We start from the raw sequence: 27,015 nt of genomic DNA, 5'->3' as shown, positions 1-27,015 counted from the left end.
TCGGGCGGCCTGGGGGGCAATTGCCTCCCTGCCCCCCGGCCCAGCCCGCCCCTGCTCCAAGATGTGAAAGGTGGGGAAAAGAATGGGCCCAACAGAAACCCTTGTGTCACCTCGGTCATGATAAGTGTGTTTCTCAACTGTGAATCATCTAATGTGGATTGTAGGTTGTCGCATTCCAGCGTGCCGGTAGGTAAATGTACCAACCCGGTGTGAAATCCCTCAGTCAGTCCCGTGATAAGGTAGTCAACAAAATGGTGTGATGGGTGTTGTCATAACAGTGTGGTCACTATTGTGAGGTTCACGCACGTTTGATACAGTTTGGAAAAAGCTTTATTTGGGCACATTGTTTTAGAATGGGCCCTGAAACAGTGGGAACATACATGCATCAACCTGCAAGAGCTGAAACCACAATTACCCGCATTAAAATTGTTACAAATCTGGGATTTGCCTAGAAATACAATATCTCTACCCAGTTTGTCTTTTAGGCCTCTAGTAGGTCTTTGGAAATTAGAGGGAGTTTGGCCTTGTTCAATTTCCGACGTATTTGGGCAGAAATTGGTGCTATGTGCAGTAGATTCACGCACTGCACAAGACGGGGGCCTGAGGCCTGCAAAGTGCCTGCAGAATAACTCGGTGTCCAATTTGCTCCAATTTATGCTTAAATTGAACTGAGTCAGAGCGGCAGCCACCTTTGCAGAAAAGGAACGGTGGTAATCGTAAAAAGCGGTACCACCGTCTTTGTGCCCCAGATCCACCATCTTGTACATGTATGCATCCAACTCTGCTCTTTTCTCTGGGTAAACTGAGCAGTAGATATCTCTATAAATTCCAAAACCCAGCACAAATTCAGGGATAGACAATTTCTTGTTCAGCCGGGGGTCTCTTGCTCTTAGAACCACTGAGATATTCCCGTATGCAAAGGTCCTGTTCTCTAGGACATCCTGGGAGGCAATGAGCAATGAAAGCAGGTTTACATCCTTGCCCTCCAGAATGTCCTTTTTAAGGCGAGATGGGACCATGTGCGAGGGGTTAATTGATTCAATAACTGAAATCGATTCCAAGGTATTACCGGGCATAATATCAGCGAGTGGGTGACTGGTAACAGTTGGATTTGCAGCGGTCTGGTTGGCACCACCTGCTTCCAATTTATCCAGTCTATTGCTTATTGTGCCGATGGATGACATAAGTGAAGTCATCATAGCGTGAAAAGCTGGCAACTGAGTCCCACTAAGGCCTTCCCCTGCAGTTGTCAGTAGTAGTGTTTAATAATCTGAACAACTCTGCTTTCCTAGCGGTAGCTGGGAAAGGGATGCAGCGTCTTCTTAGTGCTGCAGTAAGAGGTGGGATGGTCCATGATCTTAGGGACCAAGGACTATTAACATCCATTGCAGGAACAGGGGTACCAGGCCTAGTGGGCATGCTGGATAGCAAAAGTTCCTCAGGGATATCAGGAGTTTGTGACATAACTGAAAAATATAAAGTACCGTATATACTCGAGTATAAGACGAGTTTTTCAGCACATTTTTTGTGCTGAAAAACTCCCACTCGTCTTATACTCGAGTGAGTGTCTGTATTATGGCAATTTTCATTGCCATAATACAGACTGGGGGGAGAGGGGGGCTGGCAGAGCTGTAACTTACCTTCACAGCAGCTCCTGTCAGCTCCCTTCTCTCTCCTCCGTCCGTGCAGCTACCAGGTCGGCTTCCTCTGCAACTCTCGCGAGAGCCGCGGGGTCAGAGCGTTGCCACGGGTTACCGTGGCAACGCTCCGCGCGGCCGCGAGAGTTGCAGAGGAAGCTGACCTGGGAGCTGCACGGACGGAGGAGAGAGAAGGGAGCTGACAGGAGCTGCTGTGAAGGTAAGTTACAGCTTCCTGCCAGCCCCCCTCCTATAGCCCATCCACTGGACCACCAGGGAGTGAGAGCCCCCCTCCCTGGCCAGCTAACAGGCAGGGAGGGGGGACGAAAAAATAAAAATAAAACAAATAATAAGAAAAAAAAATATTAAAATAATAATAATAAAAAAAATAATACAATTAATAATAAAATAAAAAAATAATTACCTAAAAAAAATAAAAATAAAAAATATTAAGATAATAATTAAATAATAATTAATAAAATGCCCAACCCCCACCAATGCTCTGCACACACACACACACACACACACACTGCACTCACACATACACACACTGCATTCATACACACTGCACTGCATTCATTATATACACACTGCACTCATACACACACACTGCACTGCATTCATTATACACACACTGCATACACACTGCACTTGATGTAGAATTATTAAAAATCTTATTGTATTTATATTGAATTGCTGCTCTAACTCTGTATTAACCTGATACTGTGACAAATCCTCCATTTTGTCCTCATAACCTGACTTCTTCATATGAAAACTACATTACATGACAGTATTTCTCAGCACATTTAATACAATGGACAAGGACAGTATTCTCCATAAGGATATGACTAACCCAGGAACTGTTGAATTTCCCCTAACTCGCAACATAATATAATTTAAAGGCCATGAGAACACAGTAGTAATGAAATGTTCTATTCATAAGAGACCTTGCACCTAACCACGAGATTTGACATCACCGACCGAGTAAAATGACGCTCAAGACCCCTTGTCCCCCACCCGTGTCCGGAAAAGTACCACCTCTTGGTGGGTGGACACGGAACTAACCACTTAGCTTTTGATCCAATTAATTATACTGATAGGTGGACACTAACCCAGACACTTAACAATTAATCCAATTAATGATGTTTATTCACTGATATCTTGATAATCAATGATGACGAAAATGTCTCTTAAAAGGGCCTGCGCGCCCGCTGATTCTGCACTTGCCAATAAATTTCCTCGAAGTTATTTTAACCTGAACTCCGTGTGTCAGACTGAATTACTTCAGCGTATATACGCAATTCAATTCTCTTTAATTTGGACAGGAACAGATAGACACTTAAACATTTTGGTTTACTGAAAAAGTACCATAACAACTTTGGCGCCCGAACAGGGACTCCGGGCTATGTCTGGCCGGTGAGCCGTCCTAAGGAAGACAAGGGTGGACGGAGGAATCCAGGGGGAAGGAAAGGGAGACTGATCACCTCCAGTTACACGGTAGAGACTTCTGCAGAGCCACCGGTACGTTCCGGCCCCTTTGATTGACCCGTCCACGTGTCTGTGACTGCTTCCCGGGAGGACATCAAAGACAGGTAATATCTTGCCCGGAGTCTTATTACCCATTTGTTACCTGCATTTAGTCTATCTGTTGCCTGGGTGTGTCTAGTTTGGTTGCCCGGGCTGAATGTTTATTTGTTTCCCCTTTTTGGGATAAAGGGGGGGGTGGACCCGAGGGATTTGCCTGAAGTCCTGTTGCCTGTTTTACTCCTTTTAGGAGCCACGTGTTTGTGGCTGTAGGGAAAAAGGGGGGTTGACCTGTGGATGTGTTCCTGGGGGTCTTCTTTGCCTGTTTACTTCTTTTAGGAGCCTCGTGGCTGTGGCTGTAAGGAAAAAGGAGTTTGTGGAATTGTGGGATCTGTGTAGAATCATAGTTTCCTGTGATCCAATTTTGTGTCACTTTGATAGCCTAGCTAGCTTCACTGTGCGCTTTCGGACCATCCAGCTCTAGTTGAGTTGGGGACGTCCTGACCCGGACCATCCAGCTCTAGTTGAGTTGGGGACGTCCTGACCCGGACCCTTCGGCTCTAGTTGAGTTGAAAGGTCCACTGATTATTTTAACTGTGATAGGAGACTTAGCCTTGTGGCAGGGGACTCAGTTTCCTGGGGGGATTCAGGCAGGCATTGCTTGTTTTCCGCATCACGTGGTAGTGAGACTTATAGAGTGGGTTTTATAAGGGCACTACGGGAGTGAGGGTGGCGTGGCCACTTTAAGTGGACTGCTGTAACGAGGGAGGCTAGAAAGGATTTCGGACCGGTGTTAGCTGTTATCCTTGGCCGCTGGTAGTGAGACTTGAGGAAGTCATTCTCCGAGCGGGGACACTACGAGGTTGAGAAAGGTGACTTTGGAGTAAGCACATGTAGAAGGAAAGGGATTACTGTTGATTTCATTTGAACTGTGATGCATGCACTGTATTTCAATTGTATTGTTGTTTTGTTTGTTTAATGTGGAGTCATTTAAACTCCTGTATCTGTCTCTAAGGATTTTCCTTCCCTTACTCTTTACCTTTTCTACACTTCCTGTACTATTGTACTATCCACTCCCATTCCTCTTAATAGAGAAGTGATTGGTCACACACTTCTCACCTCGCTCCAATCCGTGTCTACCACCCCGGGTAGGCGGATTCAGTGACTAGTCTACGTTTTGGGAAGACGCACTTGAGAAAGACCCACGATTCTCAGGTGGCAGTCGAGCATTGTAGACGTTCTGGTTCAATTTTCCTTATCTTTCCCTATATCTGGGACGCTGGTGTAGGGGAAAAGGGATCATGGGGCAGGATTTAGGTAAGCCCAGTAAGGGCTGGTTAGCATGTGATTTAGTTGATGACAGAGAGGGTGAGGAGATGGTTAAAGGTGTTGAAAAGATTGCAAAAGTTTGTAAAATTGCTGTGCCGACATGTGGTAGATTACAACCAGAAAGTTGGCGTAGATTGTTGATGGAAAAGAAAGGCAAGCTTGCAAATTATAATTTATTAAAAACAGCTGAAGCATGGTACAGAGTAGCAAAGGCTATTCAGCAAGAAGGTTGGGTTGAGGAAGAAATAATTCACAAGGGTGTGAAATTGTTTGTGTACCATAATAATTGTGTTGCTGGGGCTCTTCCTCAGCCAGCGCCCCAAAATGGCGCCCGGGGGATGTCTATCCCAAAGGTCCAGTCAGCAATGGGAGATTGCCAGCTGACTATGTATCCCACTCCCAATCCTCCCAATCCCCATCCCGTCACCTCTCCCGTCTGCCCGGTCCTAAATTCTGATGGATCCTACTTTTCCCCTTCTCCCTCCCTAACATTCCCATCATCCTCATCCATCCCCAAGCCACCTTCTGAGTCTAATGCTAACATCTCATCTGCCATTCCTTCCTCACACTTTGTCTCCGTAGATAATCCTACCCTCCCATCTGCATCTGCCCAGTTCTCTAACCCCTCCTCTCCTGCCACTGTCAATCTTGCTGATCCCACTCCGGCTCCTCCTTCTTCACCCGCCTCTACTGACTCTTCCCCACCCTCTCCCTCGCCCGCCCCGACCACAGCCCAGTTTCCCACCCCCTCTGCTAATCCCTCCCCAACCTCACTGCCCACTCCAGGTTCCGCCCCAACTCCCACCCAAATGGCCTGGCCATACCCCTTCCCATACCCCTATCCTCACTGGCCATACCCCTTTCCCCAAGCCACTCCCCAGGTTCCGGTCATGCCCAGTCCGGTTCAGTCTGCCCCGGATGTGCCCACATCCAACATGGCCGCCACATCTTCCCTTAACCCCAATGCAACTTCCTTCCCCGCCTCCAATATGGCGGCCCCCAGCCATTCAGCACCCCTGATGCCGGTGCTTCCCGGTGATTACCGGTCCCAAGATTATGACCCAATGGCAACTCCCGCCTCCGGAGCTCCCTCCTATCCCCCGGCCCTGTCTCCTCAGGTGATCCCCTCACGCAGAAGGTCCCAGATAATAGAACTAGATGAGGGAGAGGATGACAGGCTGTCCCAGGTTTCAATGGAGGCTGCGAGAGCCCACCGTTCTATTGAAGATCCCTTCGGCCATCAGGGTCGGGGAGAACAGGCCCCTCCTAAATATGTCGCTTTTAACCCCACACAAGCTAGTGCTTTAATGAAATCTCTCCCTGACCCAGAGAAACAGCCTATGCCTTTTTACCGAGGGATAGTTCAGATACAAAAGACTTATTCCGCCGCCTGGCGTGACCTACTGAGCATTTGTGCTATTAAAGCAGGGGATGCATACTGGCCCAGCATGGCCCGCCACCTCAGTACAGATCTGCTTACAAGTGATGTTGATTATCCCTCCGGAGTAACCTTTTGCAATCAATTGAGAGATTGGGCTAAGGATAAACTTGCAGATCAAGCTGCTGGCCTTACTGATGTTGTGCAAGACAAAGGAGAATCAGTGGAAAGGTTTCATGCAAGATTATATCAAATGTTTACAGATTTGGGATTTGATCTCACTGACAAAATTCATTCACAAATGCTATCAGGTGCGTTTGTCCAAGGTGTTAAAGATTCCATACGCAAGGGAATCATTGCTGCACGCCCTGAATACAAGGTTGTTCCCCTAGATACGTTACTCCTAGTTGCTAGAGGTTTGGAATCTGCCCAAACCCCCAGAAGACCCAATTCAGCTCCTCTCATGGTGGCCCGTGCCACCCCCATCACCCCTGGCACCAAGGGAGTCAAGTTAGAGGACGTATCATGTTTTAATTGTGGGGCTAAGGGACACTACAGAAGTGACTGTCCAGAACCCAAAAGGGAACCGGGGGAGCCCAAAAAGTTTCCTACAGGGGAGCCCAAAAAGTTTCCCAAGCCTGCCCCGGCCCCTAAGACCATGAAAACGGTTCCAATTGTTGAGGAACCAGATGATGATTAGGAAATTGGCAAACCTGTGTCATTAACCCCTGTCATGGCAGTGTTTACAGGGGATAAGGGAGGGGGGCCACTTGCCACAGTAACTTTACCCATTGAAGGCCAACCTACCACATTTCTTATTGACACAGGCGCAGCCCGAAGTGTTCTCAGAGAACAAGACCTGCCAGACCCATCTTTCTTGTCAAGTATTGATGTCTCCTGTGTTGGAGTGGATGGCCAACCGAGACACAGTCCTCTAACAACCCCTCTGCGGGTTGGCACAAGCTTACTTGCTCGTTTTGTAGTTTCCTCCACATGCCCAATTAACCTGTTAGGCGCTGATGTCCTTTCACGCCTACAGGCGTCTATAACCTTCACTCCAGATGGACAGGTAGAAATGTCTACACCTCTATCTGTTTCTGACACTTCAGCCCTGTGCTCCATACCTTTGATGCTGCAATTAGATATATCCAATGAGCAAGCAGCAGAACCTAGGTCCAATTTCCCAGATGAGTTAAAAACTCAGGTGCCTGCTAAGTTATGGTCCTCAGGCCCAGAGGATATAGGTCATCTAAATGTCCCACCTGTGGTGGTTAAGCTTATCCCAGGAGCTAAGTTACCAAGGAAACCACAATATCCTCTAAAACCAGCACAGGCTGCAGCCATTTCTATTCACATCAAAGCGCTCCTGGAAAAGGGTGCTTTAGTGGAGTGTAAATCAGAATGTAATACTCCATTATTTCCTGTGAAGAAAAAGACTCTAAAAGGTGAGCCAGTAAAGTACAGGATGGTTCAGGATCTCCGTGCAGTCAATGAAGCCACTGTCCTGGACACTCCTCTTGTACCAAACCCCCATACCCTGCTCTCTGGCGTCCCACCTTCTGCAAAATACTTCACAGTCATTGATCTAGCTAATGCCTTTTTCAGTGTTCCACTAGATCCATCCTGTCAATACCTGTTCGCTTTCACCCATGAAATGCAACAATATACATGGACTGTCATGCCCCAAGGGGCACAAAATTCTCCAAGTCAATTTGCCAAAGCCATGTGTACTATTCTTGACCCATGGCAAGCTGAACATCCAGAAGTTGTTTTACTCCAGTATGTGGATGATTTGTTGCTCTGTGGAGATGATATACCCACTACTGAAAAATGTTCAATCAGTCTGCTTTGCTATTTGGCAGAACAAGGATGCAAAGCTTCACTTCTCAAGCTGCAATTCTGTCAACCTTCTGTGATTTTCCTTGGACATTGCCTATCTCAAGGTACCAGACATCTCACTCGGGACCGAGTCAGAACAATTCTGGACATTCAACCCCCAAGGACTTCAAAATCTCTTCATGCCTTCTTAGGCCTCATTTCCTACTGCAGAGCATGGATCCCAGAGGCCTCTCTGCTTATGCAACCTCTCTACGATGCACTCAAGTCAGATCCATTCGGCCTGACCAACGAAGCTCTGGACAATTTCAAATCTCTTAAGCGTGCCATTGCTTCTGCTCCTGCCTTGGGCCTACCTGATTACTCCAAACCTTTCAAATTATTTGTCTCTGAAAGACAAGGCCACGCAACAGGAGTTCTCACCCAAACTAATGACTTAAGAGGCCGCCAGAGGCCTATTGGATATTTCTCATGTCAACTGGACATTGTGGCCAGAGGGACCCCTTCCTGTCTCAGGGCTGTTTTTGCTGCAAGAGAGCTCATAGAAAGAACCTCAGACCTGGTCCTTGGCCACCCCCTGGTTGTTTTGGCCCCTCATGACATTTCTGCCATCATCAACCAAGTCCAGCTCAAGCACGTGTCTCCAGCCAGACACCTACGCCTGCAGTGCCATCTTCTTCTACCTGACAACATTTCCATCCAAAGATGTCAAGTTCTTAACCCATCCACTCTTCTTCCACTCCCTGAGGGGGGTATCTATTATGGATTTATCACAGATGAAACCTACATTTACCTGCTTTGTGGATGTATCAAGAAAGTCATGCATCCACATTTGACATTTTATGAAGATGAAAAGCCTCTCTGTGAAGGCCCAGATTACGCCTTCTGTACCATGTGGTACAAACCAGACATTACTCCCGAGCCTTGCTATGAAGATGAGCTCTACCATTGGACTGATGTTAAGCTCACTGCTCAAGATTTCTATTGTGACTCTGAAGGCAATAGCATGGTCTTGGTCCAATTACCTCAACAACTTAACTACCTTTACCGCCATTGGGATACTGCTATCCCACATATTCCTGTTACCAAATTGAAGACAAAGTCATGGAATGATCTTGGGCCCATGGCAAAGTTATGGGCCACCATGGATGAAGAACAGCTACAGGAAAATGGTATTGTCAAATACCCAACAACTGACCTTCTGGAAGCATGGCCACGCCACTTCCTGGAAAAAGAATTTAAAGACCTAGTTATAACAAATGACTATGACCCAGAAACTCCTCATGACTGTTTCGAACAGATGAAAATGGAAACAGTACACTTACCAACTGTGCATGAGAATCCATTACCGGATCCGGATTTTACTCTGTTTGTGGACGGTTCAAGGTATGCTGATGAAGAAGGAAAATACCATACAGGATATGCCGTAACCACAACAGGGGAAGTTCTCAAGTCATCACCTCTACCGCCAGCAATGTCTGCGCAAGAAGCTGAATTGCAAGCCCTGACTTCAGCATGCAAGATTTCCAAGGGAAAGCGTGCCAACATCTATACAGATTCAAGATATGCTCTGGGTGTGGCACATGACTTCGGCCTCATTTGGAAGACAAGAGGATTTCTTACCACTGCCGGTACACCAGTCAAACACAGCTCTGCAATCAAGGAACTAATGGATGCCCTCCTACTCCCTGAAGAAGTGGCCGTTTTGAAAGTAAAGGCACATGGGAAATTGGATTCAGATGAAGCAAAGGGCAACCATTTGGCTGATCAGGCTGCTAAGCAAGCAGCCAGAGATTTGCAGGAAGTGGACGAAGAAGTGTCCGGTCAAGAAGAAGAAGTTCCTATCTTTACCTTACAAACTCTTCCTACTGACCTAAGAATTCTACGAGAACAACAAGCTACAATTACCCCTGAAGAAATCCAGAAATGGAAGAAGAAAGGAGCTGTCCTAAAGGACGGAATTTACTACAACAATTCTAAATTTTGCCTTCCAAGAAGCTTATACCCAGCAGTTGTCCAATGGGCCCATGGGCCTGCACATCTGTCAAAAGACCTAATGGCCGCCCTCATTCAAAAATATTATGAAGCACCTGGAATCACAACCCTGATCAACAGCTTCTGCAGGGCCTGTGTCATTTGTGCAAAATGTAATCCAGGAAGACCAATCAAGGTGCCTGCAAAGCACCTAGCAAAACCCATGTACCCATTCCAGAGAATTCAAATTGATCATATCCAAATGCCCAAGAGTGGGTCTCATGAATATGCACTAGTAATGGTGGATATGTTCTCAGGCTGGCCAGAAGCCTACCCTGTAGCCAATATCACTGCAAAAACAACCGCAAGACGCCTACTTACAGACATTGTATGTAGATTTGGACTTCCAGAAGTCATTGAAAGTGATCAAGGCCCAGCCTTTACAGCAACAGTGACTAAAGAAATTTGGACTGCTCTGGGAGTGACCCTAGCCTTCCACACCCCTTACCACCCACAAAGTAGTGGTAAAGTAGAGCGCATGAATGGCACTCTAAAAGCCAGAATGTTAAAAATGTCACAAGAAACAAAAATGCCCTGGCCAGAAAGTCTGTCAATAGCTTTGTTCAGCGTTAGGCACACACCTAGAGGGAAACACTCGTTATCCCCATATGAAATTCTATTTGGGACAGCACCCAGGCTAGGTTGTTATTATCCACAGCAGTTACAGCTTCAATCAGATGTTTTAGTAGACTATGTAACTGAACTTGCAAGTGCCTTGAACAAAATACATGCCCAAGTTTTCTCTTCAATTCCAGATCCTGATCTGAACACAGGTACCCATAACCTGCTTCCCGGAGATTGGGTTCTGGTTAAGAAGTTCGTGCGGAAAAGCTCCCTGGAACCAAGATTTGACGGGCCATTCCAAGTTCTCTTGATCACCGCAACTTCCGTCAAATTGGCCGGCAGGCCACATTGGATCCACGCTTCCCACTGCAAGAAGTCTCCTGCCCCAGAGGAAGCAGATACCGCACAACCATGTACCTCTGGTACATTGTCTCCTTAATTAGTTTAATTAAGGCCCAGCAAGTAGCCATCACTAAAGATGCTAGTGGGTACACCTTCTGGTATAATTCATCATGTACCCGTGTGGCTACCTATACCTTTGATTATTGTGACATCGTAGAATGCCCATTCACTACAACACAGATCCAGAATATCTATAGAGATATCCCTCATGTAAAAGATCCATATGTTTGTGTAGTTGACAAACAATGGGGGCATGATTGTGGCCATTGGGGGGCGGCGGGATGGAATGCCGGACCTTCCTGGGGCTACAAGCCAAAAAGTGCCTTATCTAAAGTAGATGATCATGGTAGGTCCCTCCTTCAAAGAATGACTCTGAGAAAGCCTGGAGGAGGCACACCAATGAAATTAATTCTTAATGTTGAGCATCCAAGCCCAACAGATGCAGACCAGTATGTATTGGGAATGTACTGGAAAAAGGGTTCCTATACTAAATTAGGGCATTTCTACCTTAAAGATATGTGTAATTCCCCTGAGTGGCGAGGAGCTACTCATATGGTCACAAACCCATTAAAACCACACATCCAGTCCTTTAAGGACATGATGGCCATTGCTAACCCCACCTTTGAAGATACTATGGCCGCTGAAACAGGTTTTAATGATGTTAACCTATGGTTAGAATGGATGAAATATAATGCCAACAAGCATAACCGAACCGCATGCTATGTGTGTGGTGGTGCCCGGCCTCATCTGGGCACTGTACCTTTAACCCTGCCAGCAAATGATGAAAATTGCATTTTAAGTCTTTTTGCCTACCAATATAATTTCAACAGGTCCCAATGTCAAGCATGGACAGCGGAGTATCCTCTTATAGCCAAAAATGTAAGACCTCCTCATGGTGTTACCGTATATAAAGGTAATTACACTTGCTATGTCAAACATGATGGGATTGGTAAATTTGTGGGTAACTTTCCCGCAGGTTATTGTACTACGTATAGAACTGTTCCTGTACGCTTGCTGCAGCAGCACACTAGGTCACTGGGAGATATTTACTGGTTGTGTGGGGATTTACAGTTAAGATCCAGAATGGACACAGAGTGGTGGGGGGAGTGTACATTGGCCAAGGCCATTATGCCTATACACATTATTTCTGACACACACACCAACACCCATGAGTCCAGCCACACTAAGGCCAAGCGTGAAGCCCCAGTAAAAGGAAGTTTTGACCCTCACATTTACATTGATGCCATTGGGGTGCCTAGGGGGGTACCCAATGAATTTAAAGCAAGAGATGAAGTTGCTGCAGGATTTGAATCAATTTTTACCATAGTTACTGCAAACAAGAACTTAAATTGGATAAACTACATTTATTACAATCAACAGCGTTTCGTTAATTACACCAGAGATGCCCTCCAGGGATTAGCCGAACAGGTGCAGGCAACATCCCAAATGGCCTTCCAAAATAGAATAGCCCTGGATATGATCCTAGCCGAAAAAGGAGGGGTATGTAAAATTTTGCCCGACACCATGACATGTTGTACCTACATCCCAGAAAACACAGGTCCTAATGGTAAAGTTACATTAGCCATAGCAAAATTAAATGACCTCTCAGAAGAATTAAAAAAGAATTCTGGGATAAAAGATCCCTGGGACAGATGGTTTGGTTGGATGACGGGTTGGAAAAAGGCTTTAATGCATATTGGTATGGCAATACTAATTTCTCTTTTTATCTTTGCTCTTCTCTTTTGTTGTGTCTTCCCCTGCCTGAGGAAAGCTCTCACGAAGACTATTGACCAAGCGGCACCCACTTTCACACTACTTGATGTTGATGACCAAGATTTCCAGGATCTCAACTCACCCTGTTTGCCGCTGCAATCCATCCCTTTTGATGATAAAGTGCGAGAGTTCTAGGAAGGGACCACCTTAGGGACAGCATCTGTCGGTGAATGGTAAAGGCCCCATGTGGAGAAGTGGTGGGTTAGCTGCCATGGGATACCCTTGGGTGTGAAGTGTTCGAGAGCCATACTGACAGATGAGCTAGCCTAATAGGGTCAGAAAATAGGGACAGACTTGCACTTTGCATTAACACCTAGCTAGCGGCCACGGGGTTTCTATGCCTTTGGGCTAACACGTCTTCTGGTATTAACAAATAAAGTTTTTATCTCTTAGAATCTAACATTTCATAGGGGGGACTGATGTAGAATTATTAAAAATCTTATTGTATTTATATTGAATTGCTGCTCTAACTCTGTATTAACCTGATACTGTGACAAATCCTCCATTTTGTCCTCATAACCTGACTTCTTCATATGAAAACTACATTACATGACAGTATTTCTCAGCACATTTAATACAATGGACAAGGACAGTATTCTCCATAAGGATATGACTAACCCAGGAACTGTTGAATTTCCCCTAACTCGCAACATAATATAATTTAAAGGCCATGAGAACACAGTAGTAATGAAATGTTCTATTCATAAGAGACCTTGCACCTAACCACGAGATTTGACATCACCGACCGAGTAAAATGACGCTCAAGACCCCTTGTCCCCCACCCGTGTCCGGAAAAGTACCACCTCTTGGTGGGTGGACACGGAACTAACCACTTAGCTTTTGATCCAATTAATTATACTGATAGGTGGACACTAACCCAGACACTTAACAATTAATCCAATTAATGATGTTTATTCACTGATATCTTGATAATCAATGATGACGAAAATGTCTCTTAAAAGGGCCTGCGCGCCCGCTGATTCTGCACTTGCCAATAAATTTCCTCGAAGTTATTTTAACCTGAACTCCGTGTGTCAGACTGAATTACTTCAGCGTATATACGCAATTCAATTCTCTTTAATTTGGACAGGAACAGATAGACACTTAAACATTTTGGTTTACTGAAAAAGTACCATAACACACTCATACACATACACTGCACTCACACATACACACTGCATTCATCATTCATTATATACACACTGCACTCATATACACACTGCACTCATATACACACACTGCACTGCATTCATTATACACACTCATATACACTGCACTCATATACACACACTACACTCATACACACACTGCATACACACTGCACTCATACACACACTGCACTGCATTCATTATATACACACTGCACTCATACACACACACACTGCACTCATACACACACACACTGCACTCATATACACACTGCACTCATACATACACTGCATTCATACACACACTGCACTCATACACACACTGCACTCATACACACACTGCACTCATACACACACTGCACTGCATTCATTATACACACACTGCACTCCATTCATTATACACACACTGCACTCCATTCATTATATACACACTGCACTCACACACTGCATACACACACACTGCATTCATATACACACTGCATTCATTATATACACACGCTGTAAATAAATATTCAGTTAATATAATTTTTTTAGGATCTAATTTATTTAGAAATTTACCAGTAGCTGCTTCATTTCCCACCCTAGTCTTATACTCGAGTCAATACGTTTTCCCAATTTTTGGGGGTAAAATTAGGGGCCTCGGCTTATATTCGGGTCGGCTTATACTCGAGTATATACGGTAACTTAATCAATCATTCTGTAATGAATTGCGTGGGTACTGGTGAGGCTAGCTAGATACCAAGCGGTGAAATAATTATGCTTTGTGATAGTGACAGGTGAGTCCCTGCTAATTGCCAAGCGGCCTGAGAGGCACTAGCTATGCGTGGGCCCGAGGGGGAAGTATGAGGCCACCGAACGTTGTGGCGGGGTGTTGGCCTCTCAGTGGCAATTAAAGCATAAGATAGAATGGGAGTGACAGGTGAGGCCCTCTCTATGCGACAGTGCAAGGCGGCTAGCTATGATTTGGCCCGAGGGACGTATACCTCTGAGTATGAGGATGAGGGTGTTGGCCTCGCGGGACCACTAGCCTATGGATTAAGACCAGAAGATTATTCCTAGTTGGGCTACATAATCAAAATTTCAACCAACCTAGAAAACACAATTTGACACAAATGTCAGTAATCACAATTTTTTAGACCGTAAGTATGCATAGGTATGGACCTGTGGAAAAAGGTCAGGAATATTTGTTTCTAACTTTCAGATTTCATCAACCATATTTTAACCCCTAAGTGGAATTTTAGAAGACTGTAGTATAATTTGTTATCAGCAGGGGCAGAAGTATAATAACAAACTAGGTGAAATTCATGCCTATGTCGGGAGTTTGGCCGTAATTACCGAAAGGAAAAGAAATGCATGAACAGCTGAATCATACGAATGAATGCGTCCCCTAAGTGCCATTCGAATACTGAAAAGATTAATACAGTAGAAAGTTAACGAACGGTCGCGTTCGTATAAATAAACAAAGTAAACATGCGACGCATAGGTGGATATGTGTACCGGAATTAGCCGAACGGCTTGAGTGTTTGAAATACATGAAAGAAAAACCTAACACTAGGTTTAACCCCTTAAGGACCAAACTTCTGGAATAAAATGGAATCATGACATGTCACACATGTCATGTGTCCTTAAGGAGTTAAACAAACGGAGCCCCGCCGTGAAAGGTAGCAATGTTGCAGCTGTTGCTTTACGGCGGGGTCAGACTTACAGTTAAGCCCGGTGTTGGAGCTGAGAACCGGCTGCGTGTTACGAAAGCCATCTATTTTATAAATATTTCAAGTTCTGAAGCTTTTTTTTTTTTTTTAAAGTATGGGTGGGGTGTCTTTCTTTCAGCCCTGAGGTTCAGGGCATTGGTCGCTCAGAGTATGTTTTGAGCAAGTTATGGTGTTTCAAACAGACAATGAAAAACACTTTTAGGAATGTCTAAAATAAACAGACACAAGAGAAGGTGTTCTGCTATGTGTACTGACCAGTTTCCCAATTTGTCTAATGTTGGCAGCTCACTTATTCACAGAATATCTTATACAAAACACAAACAATAATATTAGTAGTAGCAACAGTTTGTTTAAATAAAAGTGTCAGTCTGAGCACCATAACTAGATGGTACCGGGTATACCTTCTACCTCCTCTCATAAGTAAAAGTGCCCTATAACTGCACCAAAAACACTGCAGTAGTAAGCCTGCCCAACAGAGCTAAACAATCCACCACATAGTCAGGATATCCCAAACATGGTCCCCTCCAGACACACGATGCTCCAAGTGGAAGACCACAAACTGCCAATGGAATTTGTTTTATTGTGAGAAAGGCACCACATGTAGGGCAACGTTTTCGCTATGAACCCTTAACCGTGCATGAATAAAGCTGCTTAGCCGAAACATTGCAATTTTGGGGTCCTCCACATTAAAATAAAATCTATTGTAAGTTAATGTTGCCCAGCTTTCTTTTAATTCTGGTTAGCCCTACAGAGCTGTCAGTCAGGCAGTGAGAACTCTTAATTCTGGGCCGCCTATATTAATTTTTTTCCCCATGCATAACTTGGAGTGAGTCGTCGAGCGGAAAACCAGTTCTAGATATTGCAGTACACAGTCTGTTCACTAAATGACTTCAGAGCAATTAGACCAAAAAAATAAATAAAAAATGGCTGCCTCCATTGCTCAGTGCGGAAGTCCACCCAAACTGTATGGAATTTATAATGGAGAAACGAATTGTAGGAATCCCAGCATTGGTCATTCTGATGGACGTTGCTAGAATCGGTAGATCCACAAATATTCAAAAAATAATAATGATGATGTAATTGACCTTTAAATGTGCTGAATATATACAGCTTTGTGTCAACATCTAACCCACACTACTTTGTAGGTGTATTGCTGTTAATACACCCAACATCCTCACAGTTTCAGTTACGGTATTGGGGTGGCTCTTCTCTGGGGGTTCCCCTTAGACAAATTAGAGACAAATACAGACTGCTGCAAGGTATAGTAATAGAGCTATTAAAGGCTGCTTCACACACATTGGAGAGTTGGTCAATCATGACATTGTCCCATGTGTTTACTAAATGGTTATTTATTATGCTCTCCTTAACCCCTTAATGACAACTTCTGGAATAAAAGGGAATCATGACGGAATATATCCGTTGTCTGTCCTTAAGGGGTTAACGGACCTTCCATTGCTTCATGTTGATAATTTTAAAGGGTTTACCTTTACATTATGTACAACCTATAATTACATCTAATCATTTTTTTTTTTAAATGTTCCTGACTTTGTGTTAAAGACATTTCACAATGGCCCATTATCTCCTGGTGAGCAGTGCAGTAAGGAATGTTATCTAACAGGAAGGACATCATTTACTGACACTCTCAGCCAATTAATTCAGTCCTAATCAGAGCAACATTTTTGATGCTAAAGTGGAATGGGAAAAATACAGAAGGGACGAGTTACCCAGGAAGTGTCAAACCATTCAAAACTTTTAGACTGCTTACCATGGGACAACAAAAAGGAGACTCCTGGCACGGACTACCACGCACTGCAGTGGTACTCACACTGCCAACGCATACTGCGCCTTATAAACTCCCCTGCATACCGACAATAATAGAATTCCAAATTGATCACTCCAGCTTCAGCCTTTAGATATAAAAAAGTCCAGTGGGACATATTGTACTGACCGACATGGGGATAAAATGTTGATTGTTCAGTTTGTATGTCTAACTATTTGCAAACCAGCGAGCCATTGGACACAAAGTCTGTGTGTGAATTCTGACCAGTCTTTAGCATTGTTTTATCTTAACCCAAGTTCAAGACAATACATACCCTGGTTTCTATACTAGGACTACAATCACTTGCTTTTAATTCCCAGCCTGATAGCAAGTCTGGTAAATATGCCTATTGTTACTTGAATAAAAAAAAAAAAAATTTCATGACCGAGATTTTGGGCAAATATCAGTGTCCCAAAATCATCATACAAGAAAACAGGTAAAATCACAAACTTTAAACATGGCATTAACACCGGAGTACTGAGATTGAGGATTTGTGTGCCATTATGGAACACACACACACATATAGCAAAACACGGCCCTTTGCTTAGACTGAAATGCATTTCACTTCCAAAAGTTGAGATCTCCAAACCGTGCCTTAAATTGCATCTTACTATCAACTCTACCTTAGTGTTTGGGTCTTCTTCCATCCTATATTGCCCTTTTCATACCTTATTTCCCTCATTCTCCTCTCCCAGTTCTTCACATTTTCTAGCTGCCTGTGGCTATGGTAAAATGTGGTTTGATCGCAACATTTGGCATTGGAATAGCATTTCTACTACTTAAAAAGGGACACTATAGTCACCAGAACAAGTACAGCTTATTGAATTTGTTCTGGTGCGTAGAATCATTACGTTTAGGCTTTTTGCTGTAAACACTGTCTTTTCAGAGAAAATGCAGTGTTTACATTACAGCCTAGTGATAACTTCCCTGGCCACTCCTCAGATAGCGGTCAGAAATCCTTCCTGGGTCGTGGCTACCTAAAATGCATCCAAACATTCAGTATCTCCTCCCTCTGCATGCAGACACTGAACTTTCCTCATAGAGATTCATTGATTCAATTCATCTCTATGAGGAGATGCTGATTGGCCAGGGCTGTGTTTGAATTGTGCTGGCTCTGCCCCTGATCTGCCTCTTTGTCAGTCTCAAACAATCCTATGGGGGAGCACTGTGATTGGATCAGACTACCACTTCTAATGAGGTCAGCAGACTGCTGTTTTTCTGAGTCTAACAGCATGCAGAGTTACAACTTCAGGCTTGAATACAGTAAGATCTTTGACTATATTTATGGGGGCATGAGGGGCCAAGAGGGCTAGATGGTGGTGTTAACACTATAGGGTCAGAAATACATGTTTGTGTTCCTGACCCTATAGTGATCCTTTACTTCTGTAGCAAACACTTTTTTTTTTTTTTAAAAATGAAAAAAATTACAAATGAGAAAAACTTTATAATGTTTTTAATTTGCACTCAAATATATCAATTTACCCCACACTTTCAGCAAACCATATCTGCTATGCTAAAAGAAAAAACCCTCTTTATGTCCTGTTGCTAGGGACCTTGCAGTTACTTTAAATTTCCCCCCATCCCATATTCAATAAAATCTATTTTATGTCCATCTCTTATCGCACAATGCAGAGATCATTCTTATGTAACATTAGAAACACAAACAAGTTTCAAATTATAGATTCATTTTAAGGAGCACCATCACCAAGATATCGCTATGTACCTCCAGTTGGGACGTTCTTGGTCTGCAAGGCATAATTATAGGATGGTGTGGGTCCCCATGCTTGAGCTCAGAGTGTACCCCAAATGGAATGCAGGGGTTCAATCACATGTGTACCCCCTCTAACACTTATTGTTGTGCCAAATCAACAATATACTTCCATGTTATCATTCTGTTATTTTCCCCATTCAAATTATCTATAGCATAAAGCAAATTACTTCAACATAAACAGGATTTAAAGTGGTGCAAATGGTTCATGAATAAAGTGAGCTTCATCATCCCTAAGTTTAGTTCATCAAGCAAAAGGATTTAATCATTCATATATTAACTATATAGGTATAGGGAATTTATGACACCAATGCAATCCCTTTCTTCCCTATCACAGCCGATAGTTGGGTAATAAGATGAGCCTGTATCCCGCTGCAATGTTGATTTGTAAATAGTACAGCCCATTCTTTGAGCACAGTAGAAAGTAGATGACTTCATAGTTCAAACCGTTGCAATTCCTTTGTCTACAGTTCATTCCACCCCTATCAGGTCCTAAAAAAAATAGACTGTAGGAGAGATTTTTGTTAAAGTATAGTCCTTTGCTGGCCTGTTTGAAAGTAGCAGACTTTGTGATGTCATTTCCAATTTTTGGGATCAAACCGTTGTAGAGTTAATATATGACTCAACCAATCCTTTAAGATTCAGTCTACAGCAAAAATAAGGTAAGCAAAGGACACGTGGTGGAGAAGCTTGCATACTTCTCAGGTGGGCCTCCAGCTTTAGGGAGTAAAGGAAATGTATTATTTTTGATGGGTATCTATGCATATACCACCATGTGCAAATCAATACTAAATTGTCAGGAGTCAGTGAACCATAAAATACATATTGGCCTGATATGATGTTCTCATATAGCCATATTGTCCTTGTTAAAAGAGGTAATATTTTGAATTCAGTCAAGACCTAATAGATGAAGATTTAAAAAAAAAAAAAAAAAAAAAAAAACACACACACAACCCCAATCATATACACATTTTTAAAACCAAATGGCAAAATATTGTGCGTGAAGCTCACATGGTACAACGAGGACCTTCAATGTTACCAATGACCGGAAAACAAAATGACTAGGTGTAGGAATTAACATTGTATTTATAAATTACTATCCCGGTATTACAGGAAACCTCATAAAATGTATTATCCTGAAATAGAATGGCGTGCCTCATCCTATGAAATCACTGCATGAAACAGAGGAAAATGGCCATTTCCACACCTAGTGTCACTCTGTGCCACCAAACATAGAATCTCCGATGGGAAATGTGACCCCTGTTAACTTCTAGTGGTGCCACTGTGAACGAAGTACTAGTGCTTGCTCATGACCGCAATGCCAGCATTGTGTCCTACAATTAACAGGGTGAAGATACATTTGTATCATTCACACATGTGATGTCATCCAACATATAGACGTAGTTTGAGAAGCTTATTCCATAAACTAAAATGAACTTGCAGGACTAAGCGTAGTTAATCCCATAGAGCATTGGTGATCTGATACAGAATACAGAATTAATGTTTCTTAAGTTCCCCCCCATATAGTACTGAAATTGCACCAGTCCTAAAGGTCCTGCGTGACTCTCCACCTGAATTGAACAACTCTTCATTTTATCGCCCATACATGCCAAAAACCAAGAAGCTGAAGAACACTGTCACACCAACCAATGAGACTGTGGCAGGCGCAGTGAAAAACTGACGGTAGTTGATCCGGAAATACCAGATCAGAGCCAACATAACCACAAAGACTGGGATCATCAGGTTCCCGATGGGGGGTGCAAGGCCAGCATGTTCTGGAGAGGACCCCCCTGACTCAGGGCCAGCTGGGTTGGACTGGACGGTAGCCTGAGAACGGTGGCAGTGAATAACACAGTTGTCTGTAATATGGAGGGAGCGAAGGGTTTGAGAGGAGTCGTGGAGAAGTTGTCCCTGGTAGATAAGCTTCATCAGTGACTCCTGACCGGGAAAATATTTACTGTAATGGTAAAATAAAGGGAAAATGCATTAGGAGACAAAGGGTAAAGAAAAAGTAAAACAGGAAATTATAGAAAAGAAACTGCTCTACTTCAGACGTTTCTAGAGCTTCCCAAGTCAACCTTCCAATAAGTTCATTATTTTATATTAAAGATCTACGACATCTTCCTAAGTAACATGGATACATCAGAGTTTTATTAAGTCTCATATGTTTCAGTTTATTTGGAGGCTGACCTGAAGCACCAACATTCATATTCAAAAGCCCCCCTTCCCAAACACAATATACACAGAGAAAAGAATTGTCACATATATAGATTACAAAAATGCATTACTTGCAAATCTAGTTATCGTTAATTATATACATTTTACAGTTGCTTAAGTGTGTTCAGAGTGGCTCTGTCCCTGTCTGGGGGTCTAAAAAAACCCCAATAGTGATTGCTCCACTTTGCAGTGACCGGTGGGTGCACAGGAAACCGTTTTACTGACCCAAAGCGGTCCCTCGTGGCCACCTCCATTAAGTCCAGTGGGTCCTCCATGTCAGTCTTGTACTCTTGTGCATGAGCAGAGTACAACACAGAGGTCTATGCAGGGGCCTCCATAGACTATGCTTACCCCCTCCTCCCCCACCCCTAGCCATCACTGAGATTCTAATACAGTTAATACAAGTATTTCATAAAAGAATTTATGAATTGACAGAACTGCTAATCACAATGGATGTATTCTTAAGTTATCTCCTCTTCCATCCAACCCCAGCACATCATCCAAGTTTACCTTTTCAGAGTTCCAATTGTGTCATCGGGTCTCACCAGGGCCACCTCTTCAGAGTCATTCAAGAACTTGAGTCTAACTGAGATAAGTCCTTCTTCCGGTTGGGGCTCTTCTATGCGCTCTTTTGTAAGTTCCTGTCCCCTGGCAATTTCTTGCACTGTCTGCTCTTCCACGCCAAGTTCTTGCATACAGCTTTCATCCTCCTCTTTGCCAAGATCCTGTCCACTCTCTTGGTCTCTGCCATGTTCTAGCCCCTCATCTTGCCCAACTCTGTTCTCATGAGTTTGTTGAGGCACAGAACGGTCACGGTTTGGCACTGCCTGGATATCCAGCATCTCGTCCAGGTTGGCACTATCATTGCCTGCACCCTGTTCGTCCCCTGAACCTTGCTCTCCTTCTTCTGGTTTTTCCACTTGAGGCTCTGGAGAACGTTGAGGTTCAGGCGTGGGAGGAGTTGAGTTACTTAGTCCTAGGACAGGCTCCCTGCGCCCACTAGGCATTAGGCTACCCAGAAGTGGATCATTCCCTTCTGCCACGTAGGTGGACAACCATGCTAGGATAAGTGCCAAGAATAAGATGAAAATCCCAACTGCTACAGTCACCTCATCACCGAGGCCCTCTATCATGGTGGGAGGGGGCAACTCCATCCCCATTTCCTGTGGCAAAAAAAAAAGGGGGGACAAAAAGGTGAACATTGTATTGTAAACAACCAAGCATACACCAAAAGACTAGCAATAAAGTCAAAACCTCTGCCCTGGCCCATATTTATAAAGTGCTATGTCCAGGACTGTACCCCTCTATACAATAACGGACATATCTACCGGATTAGTTAGTTCTATATTAAGAATGGTACTCTCCAATTCATCACACACACACTAGACTCCCCTTTAATGGAATACAGTTTTGACAACAAGCCAAAATAAATTGAAATGAAAGGACCAACTTGACATAAATTGGGTCTCTCCCAGGAGACCACTTACTATCCTATATTAAGCCGCTTCAGTAATGCAGAATTTATGCTACTGCCATATTGTACATTTTATCCAACTTTAAAGGTAAATTTAGGCTAAACACACAGATGACCGATGCGTTAGTGACCAAAGAATGAACAAATTTATTTTAACGCGGATCTGTTAACCCACCTGCCCAAAAAATAAATAAATAAAATTTCATAAAGATAATATGCTTATGAAATACTTAACGGTGTTGGATTTTCACTGAAATTCCAACGCAGCCAAAGAACATCATAAAACAAAATAGGGTCTAATTGGTCTTAAGTATTTTCCTTCACAGCTGTCAAGTTTTGTCATCGTTAGTGACTGTTGAGAGAATAAGGCATTTTCTTGCTGATAGCGAGACAAGAAGACAATGTCTATGGAGGCGCCCGCAGTCTCACTGGATCTTCCATAGATATCAGTATTGTACTCTCATACATGCGCAAGAGTACAGCACTGAGGTGGGCCCCTGGCAAACAAAGCACCAGGAGCATTAAAATAAATAAAATAAAAAATTTAAAGCGCAGCGCCCACAGGGGACTACATCACGCAAACATTGCATCCCCAGGCCACCGCACACCAAAACATGCAAAGATGCCAAAAAGTGACAGAGCAGATTTAAACAGACAAACTTTGTGTCAATTTTTTTTTTATTTTTTTTTTTTAAAGCATTACCTTTAATCTATACAGTACTGGACTTTGTCTTTTTGGCAAATGCACATTTAGCTTAGATAATAGCTAACTTTACAACTGTAAAATCTCTTGCTCTCTCCAGGAGAGAACAAACATAAAATTCTTTGCCAATGGTTTGACAACGGTTCTTACCTGGAGTTGGCTGCTCCATGTCTCCATTACAGTTGGAAGCTCTCATCACTGACCTAAGCCCAGCAGCACAAAGCTTAGCTTATTGTAAGGCTTAGCTCAGGAAAGCTAACCGGAGCACCTAGTAGGACTTCTTTTAATAGGACTTAGATTGGGGAGGGTGTCAGGGCACCATAACAACTACAGCACACTTTGAATGTTCCATTAAAGGGGATCCATAACTTCTCTGAAAATTACACAACTGTAACTTTATATTCTTTTGTGTAATGCTGTATTTTTATTTTAAACACTCGGTTGGGACTGACTTGCTCCCATAACTTCATCTCAATGAAGTTAGGTGGGCTGGAGTCATTTGGCACGGTATTCCTTTTGAGAGTTAAGCTGTTTTTAAAAAGTTTTTATTAACCTCAAAGTTAACCTCTTTGCATCCTCCAACACCATTAAGTCCAGGAAAGTTTGCCTTTGCAGCCGGTGACAACCTGAGACCGTCAGCCTGTCACTACAACAGCAAACATTCCTGAATTAAACAATGTCCAGAGGAGGACTGAGGGAGGCAGTGCAGACAGGGGATCAACTTCAAACTTTAACTGAAGCGGCAGCCATGCATTACATTCCACATAACTTCACAGAGATAAGTTGTCATGGGGTGGGAGAGTTACTTTACATTTATATTAACAGTTGGGCAATTGACATTATAAGCCAGTTCAGACCAAAAACATTCAGGGCAAACAATGCAAATGAGCATAGAAACATTGCTTCGATTTATCCTCAACCACCAACCTCAATGGCAGACAAAGGGCAAATTTTATAATGTTAAGTGACAGTGTGCCAAGATTGAATCGTCCAGTTCCAGTATGCAAGGAGTGAAATACAGCAGTGTGGAAGTAAGCAAATACATATTTGCTTAGAGGGACACTGTAGTCACCAGAACAACTACAGCTTAGCTTAATGTAGTTGTTCTGGTGGGTATAGCCTGCAGGATTTTTGCTGTAAACAATGCCACTGCTGCCTAGGGACACCTCAAGTAGCAGTCATTCAAACGGCCACTAGAGGTGCTTCTTGGGTCAGTGCTGCACAATGGTGACATCCACCTAGTAAGTTTGTATTCCTGACCCTATAATGTATTTTTATAATAGGTGATAAGTGAAAATAATACAAAAAATCCTGGGACATGACAGATCCCTTTAAAGGACCACTATAGTGCCAGGAAAACAAACAAACATACTCGTTTTCCTGGCTCTATAGGGTCCTTGGGTCCCCCTCACCCACTCCTGCCGGGTTCTAGGGGGAGGAAGGGGTTAAATTCCTACCTTTTTCCAGCGCCGGGCTCCCTCAGCGCTGGGGACTCTCCTCCTCCTTCCGACGTCATCGGCTGAATGCGCATGCGCGGCAAGAGCTGCGCGCACATTCAGACAGTCTGATAGGAAAGCATTCTCAATGCTTTCCTATGGACACTGGCGTCTACTCACTGTGAAAAATCACAGTGAGAAGCGCGTTAGTGCCTCGAGCGGCTGTCAATGAGACAGCCACTAGAGGCTGGATTAACCCTAAAGTAAACATAGCAGTTTCTCTGAAACTGCTATGTTTACAGCAGAAAGGGTTAATCCTAGATGGACCTGGCACCCAGACCACTTCATTAAGCTAAAGTGGTCTGGGTGCCTATAGTGGTCCTTTAAGTTTACGGAGCAGTAGACACCAACATTTGATTTAGCCCTCTCTGGTTAGGGAATGTCGTAGCCAATGAGAAAGAAAGAACGCAATTCTGTCTCTCCACCTCCTCTTCCAACATATCAGGAGAAAGACAATACTTCTGTCCGACAGTGTAACCTTCACCAACCTCAGGCAGACTTACTGGCTTGCCCTGGTGCTGTCAATTTAAGGGAAATCTAACTTCCAAGCATCAGTCTTATGGTTTATTGTGACTTATTCAAAACTCTGAGATTGTATTATCTGCCTAGTCCCACAAGACACAGCTGACCTTTATGTATTTTCAGATTACAGACATAGTTAGTATAGCCAGGACTCATTAGCATGCACCCCCTTGGGACTCCTCAAACACACCACCATAGATACAAACAAGCAATCAATCTACTGGAGACACACAGTGCATCCTCTCCTAATTATATATTGTACAGCGCTGCGGAATATGTTGGTGCCTTATAAAACCATAATATAGGACACTAAGAAACAAAACATTACAATATTCACAAGACATATAAACAGGTAACCATAACTAGGCTGGCCAAGGCATGTGAGGTCACTTGGAGGTCCATGACGTCACACACCCCCTGTCCCATTGGCCAGCATTGCATGGCAGCTGTATACAGGCAGCATGTCAAGGGGGAGGGGGACACAATGCTGCATGACGTCATCCAGTATGACGTCACTAGTGTCCAGGCATTGGGGTGCCCTGTACCCCCACATTCAGCACTGTGCTGACCTCCTCCCCCCATATCACAGCCCATGCAATGCCAATGCAGCTTCACTGGAGAAGAGGGGTTCACCCTGCCTCTGTGACGTCACACCCTCCACGTCACAGCAGGAAGAGCGGGGGGCGCGGGTGACGTCACAGGTAAGGAAGGCAACGATGTCACTTACCGCCGGCCACCTCGGGGGGGGGATAGAGGGCGGGGGGTCCTGTCAGACCAGGGGGCCCAGCCCGACACAGGAAGGCGTTGCGTCACGCCAGACACGACTGGAGAAGGTTTTACAGCGTGACGTCAGAGAGCGGCGCCGGAAGTAGGGGCGAGCCAAACCGGAAACGAGGCGGAGGAGGAGGGGAGAGGTGGGTGGAGGGAGGGAAGTTCATTATCTTATTTATAGTCACTGGGTGAGCATGGAGTGTGATTGGCTGGAGGAGCCAGCTAACCTGCCATGGCAACACCACTGACATCCATACAGTGCTCTAATAGCCACTGAGGCATCATGGGAGTTGTAGTTCTACAATGGTTGAGTTCCCTCACTGTCCTTCCTACTGAAAGGGGAGAGTGTGCTGCAGGGGGAGAGTGTGCTGCAGGGGGGGAGAGTGTGCTGCAGGGGGGAGAGTGCTGCAGGGGGAGAGTGTGCTGCAGGGGGGGGAATGTGCAGCAGGGAGAGAGTGTGCTGGGGGGGAATGTGCTGCAGGGAGAGGGTGTGCTGCAGGGGGAGAGTGTGCTGGGGAGGGGGGGATGTGCTGCAGGGGGAGAATGTGCTGATGTTATAAGTCAGTGCCCCCCCCCCCATGTCCCACAGGTGACATGTTAATTATATAGAGGGGGTATTAGTTATGGAGATAAACCTACCAATAAAAAGGTAAACTCTGAGCAACATAACTCCATCTCAATAAAGTTGTTATGGTGTCTGGAGACCCTGTGCATCGTTTTACCGTAGCATTTCGCTCATGGAAAGCCAGTGACTGGCTGTGAGTATCTAAGAACTCTCACCAGCGCCACACAGAAAGGCTACCACATGGGTCCTCAAACTCCACCCCCCGCCCCGATGTTGCAGAACTACAACTCCCATGATTCTTTGAATTACATAGATAGCCAGAGAATCATGGGAGTTGTAGTTC

General features: G+C 44.2%; 1 protein-coding gene across 1 annotated transcript; it reads right to left on the bottom strand.

Annotated features, from left to right (window-relative positions):
* Positions 1–18,594: 18,594 nt before the first annotated feature.
* TMUB2 (transmembrane and ubiquitin like domain containing 2) lies at positions 18,595–26,242 on the bottom strand. Its single transcript, XM_063459287.1, has 3 exons — positions 26,064–26,242; positions 21,652–22,304; positions 18,595–20,881 (listed from the first exon to the last, which is right to left on the bottom strand). The coding sequence occupies exons 2-3, from the start codon at positions 22,299–22,301 to the stop codon at positions 20,518–20,520; spliced, it is 1,014 nt and encodes a 337-aa protein (XP_063315357.1). The 5' UTR covers positions 22,302–22,304; positions 26,064–26,242; the 3' UTR covers positions 18,595–20,517.
* Positions 26,243–27,015: the final 773 nt, after the last annotated feature.

The sequence above is a fragment of the Pelobates fuscus genome, chromosome 6 (assembly GCF_036172605.1).
Source record: "Pelobates fuscus isolate aPelFus1 chromosome 6, aPelFus1.pri, whole genome shotgun sequence".
Lineage (NCBI taxonomy): Eukaryota > Metazoa > Chordata > Amphibia > Anura > Pelobatidae > Pelobates > Pelobates fuscus.
The sequence above is the reverse complement of the archived record's forward strand: the minus strand, read 5'-3'. Positions and strand labels throughout refer to the sequence as shown.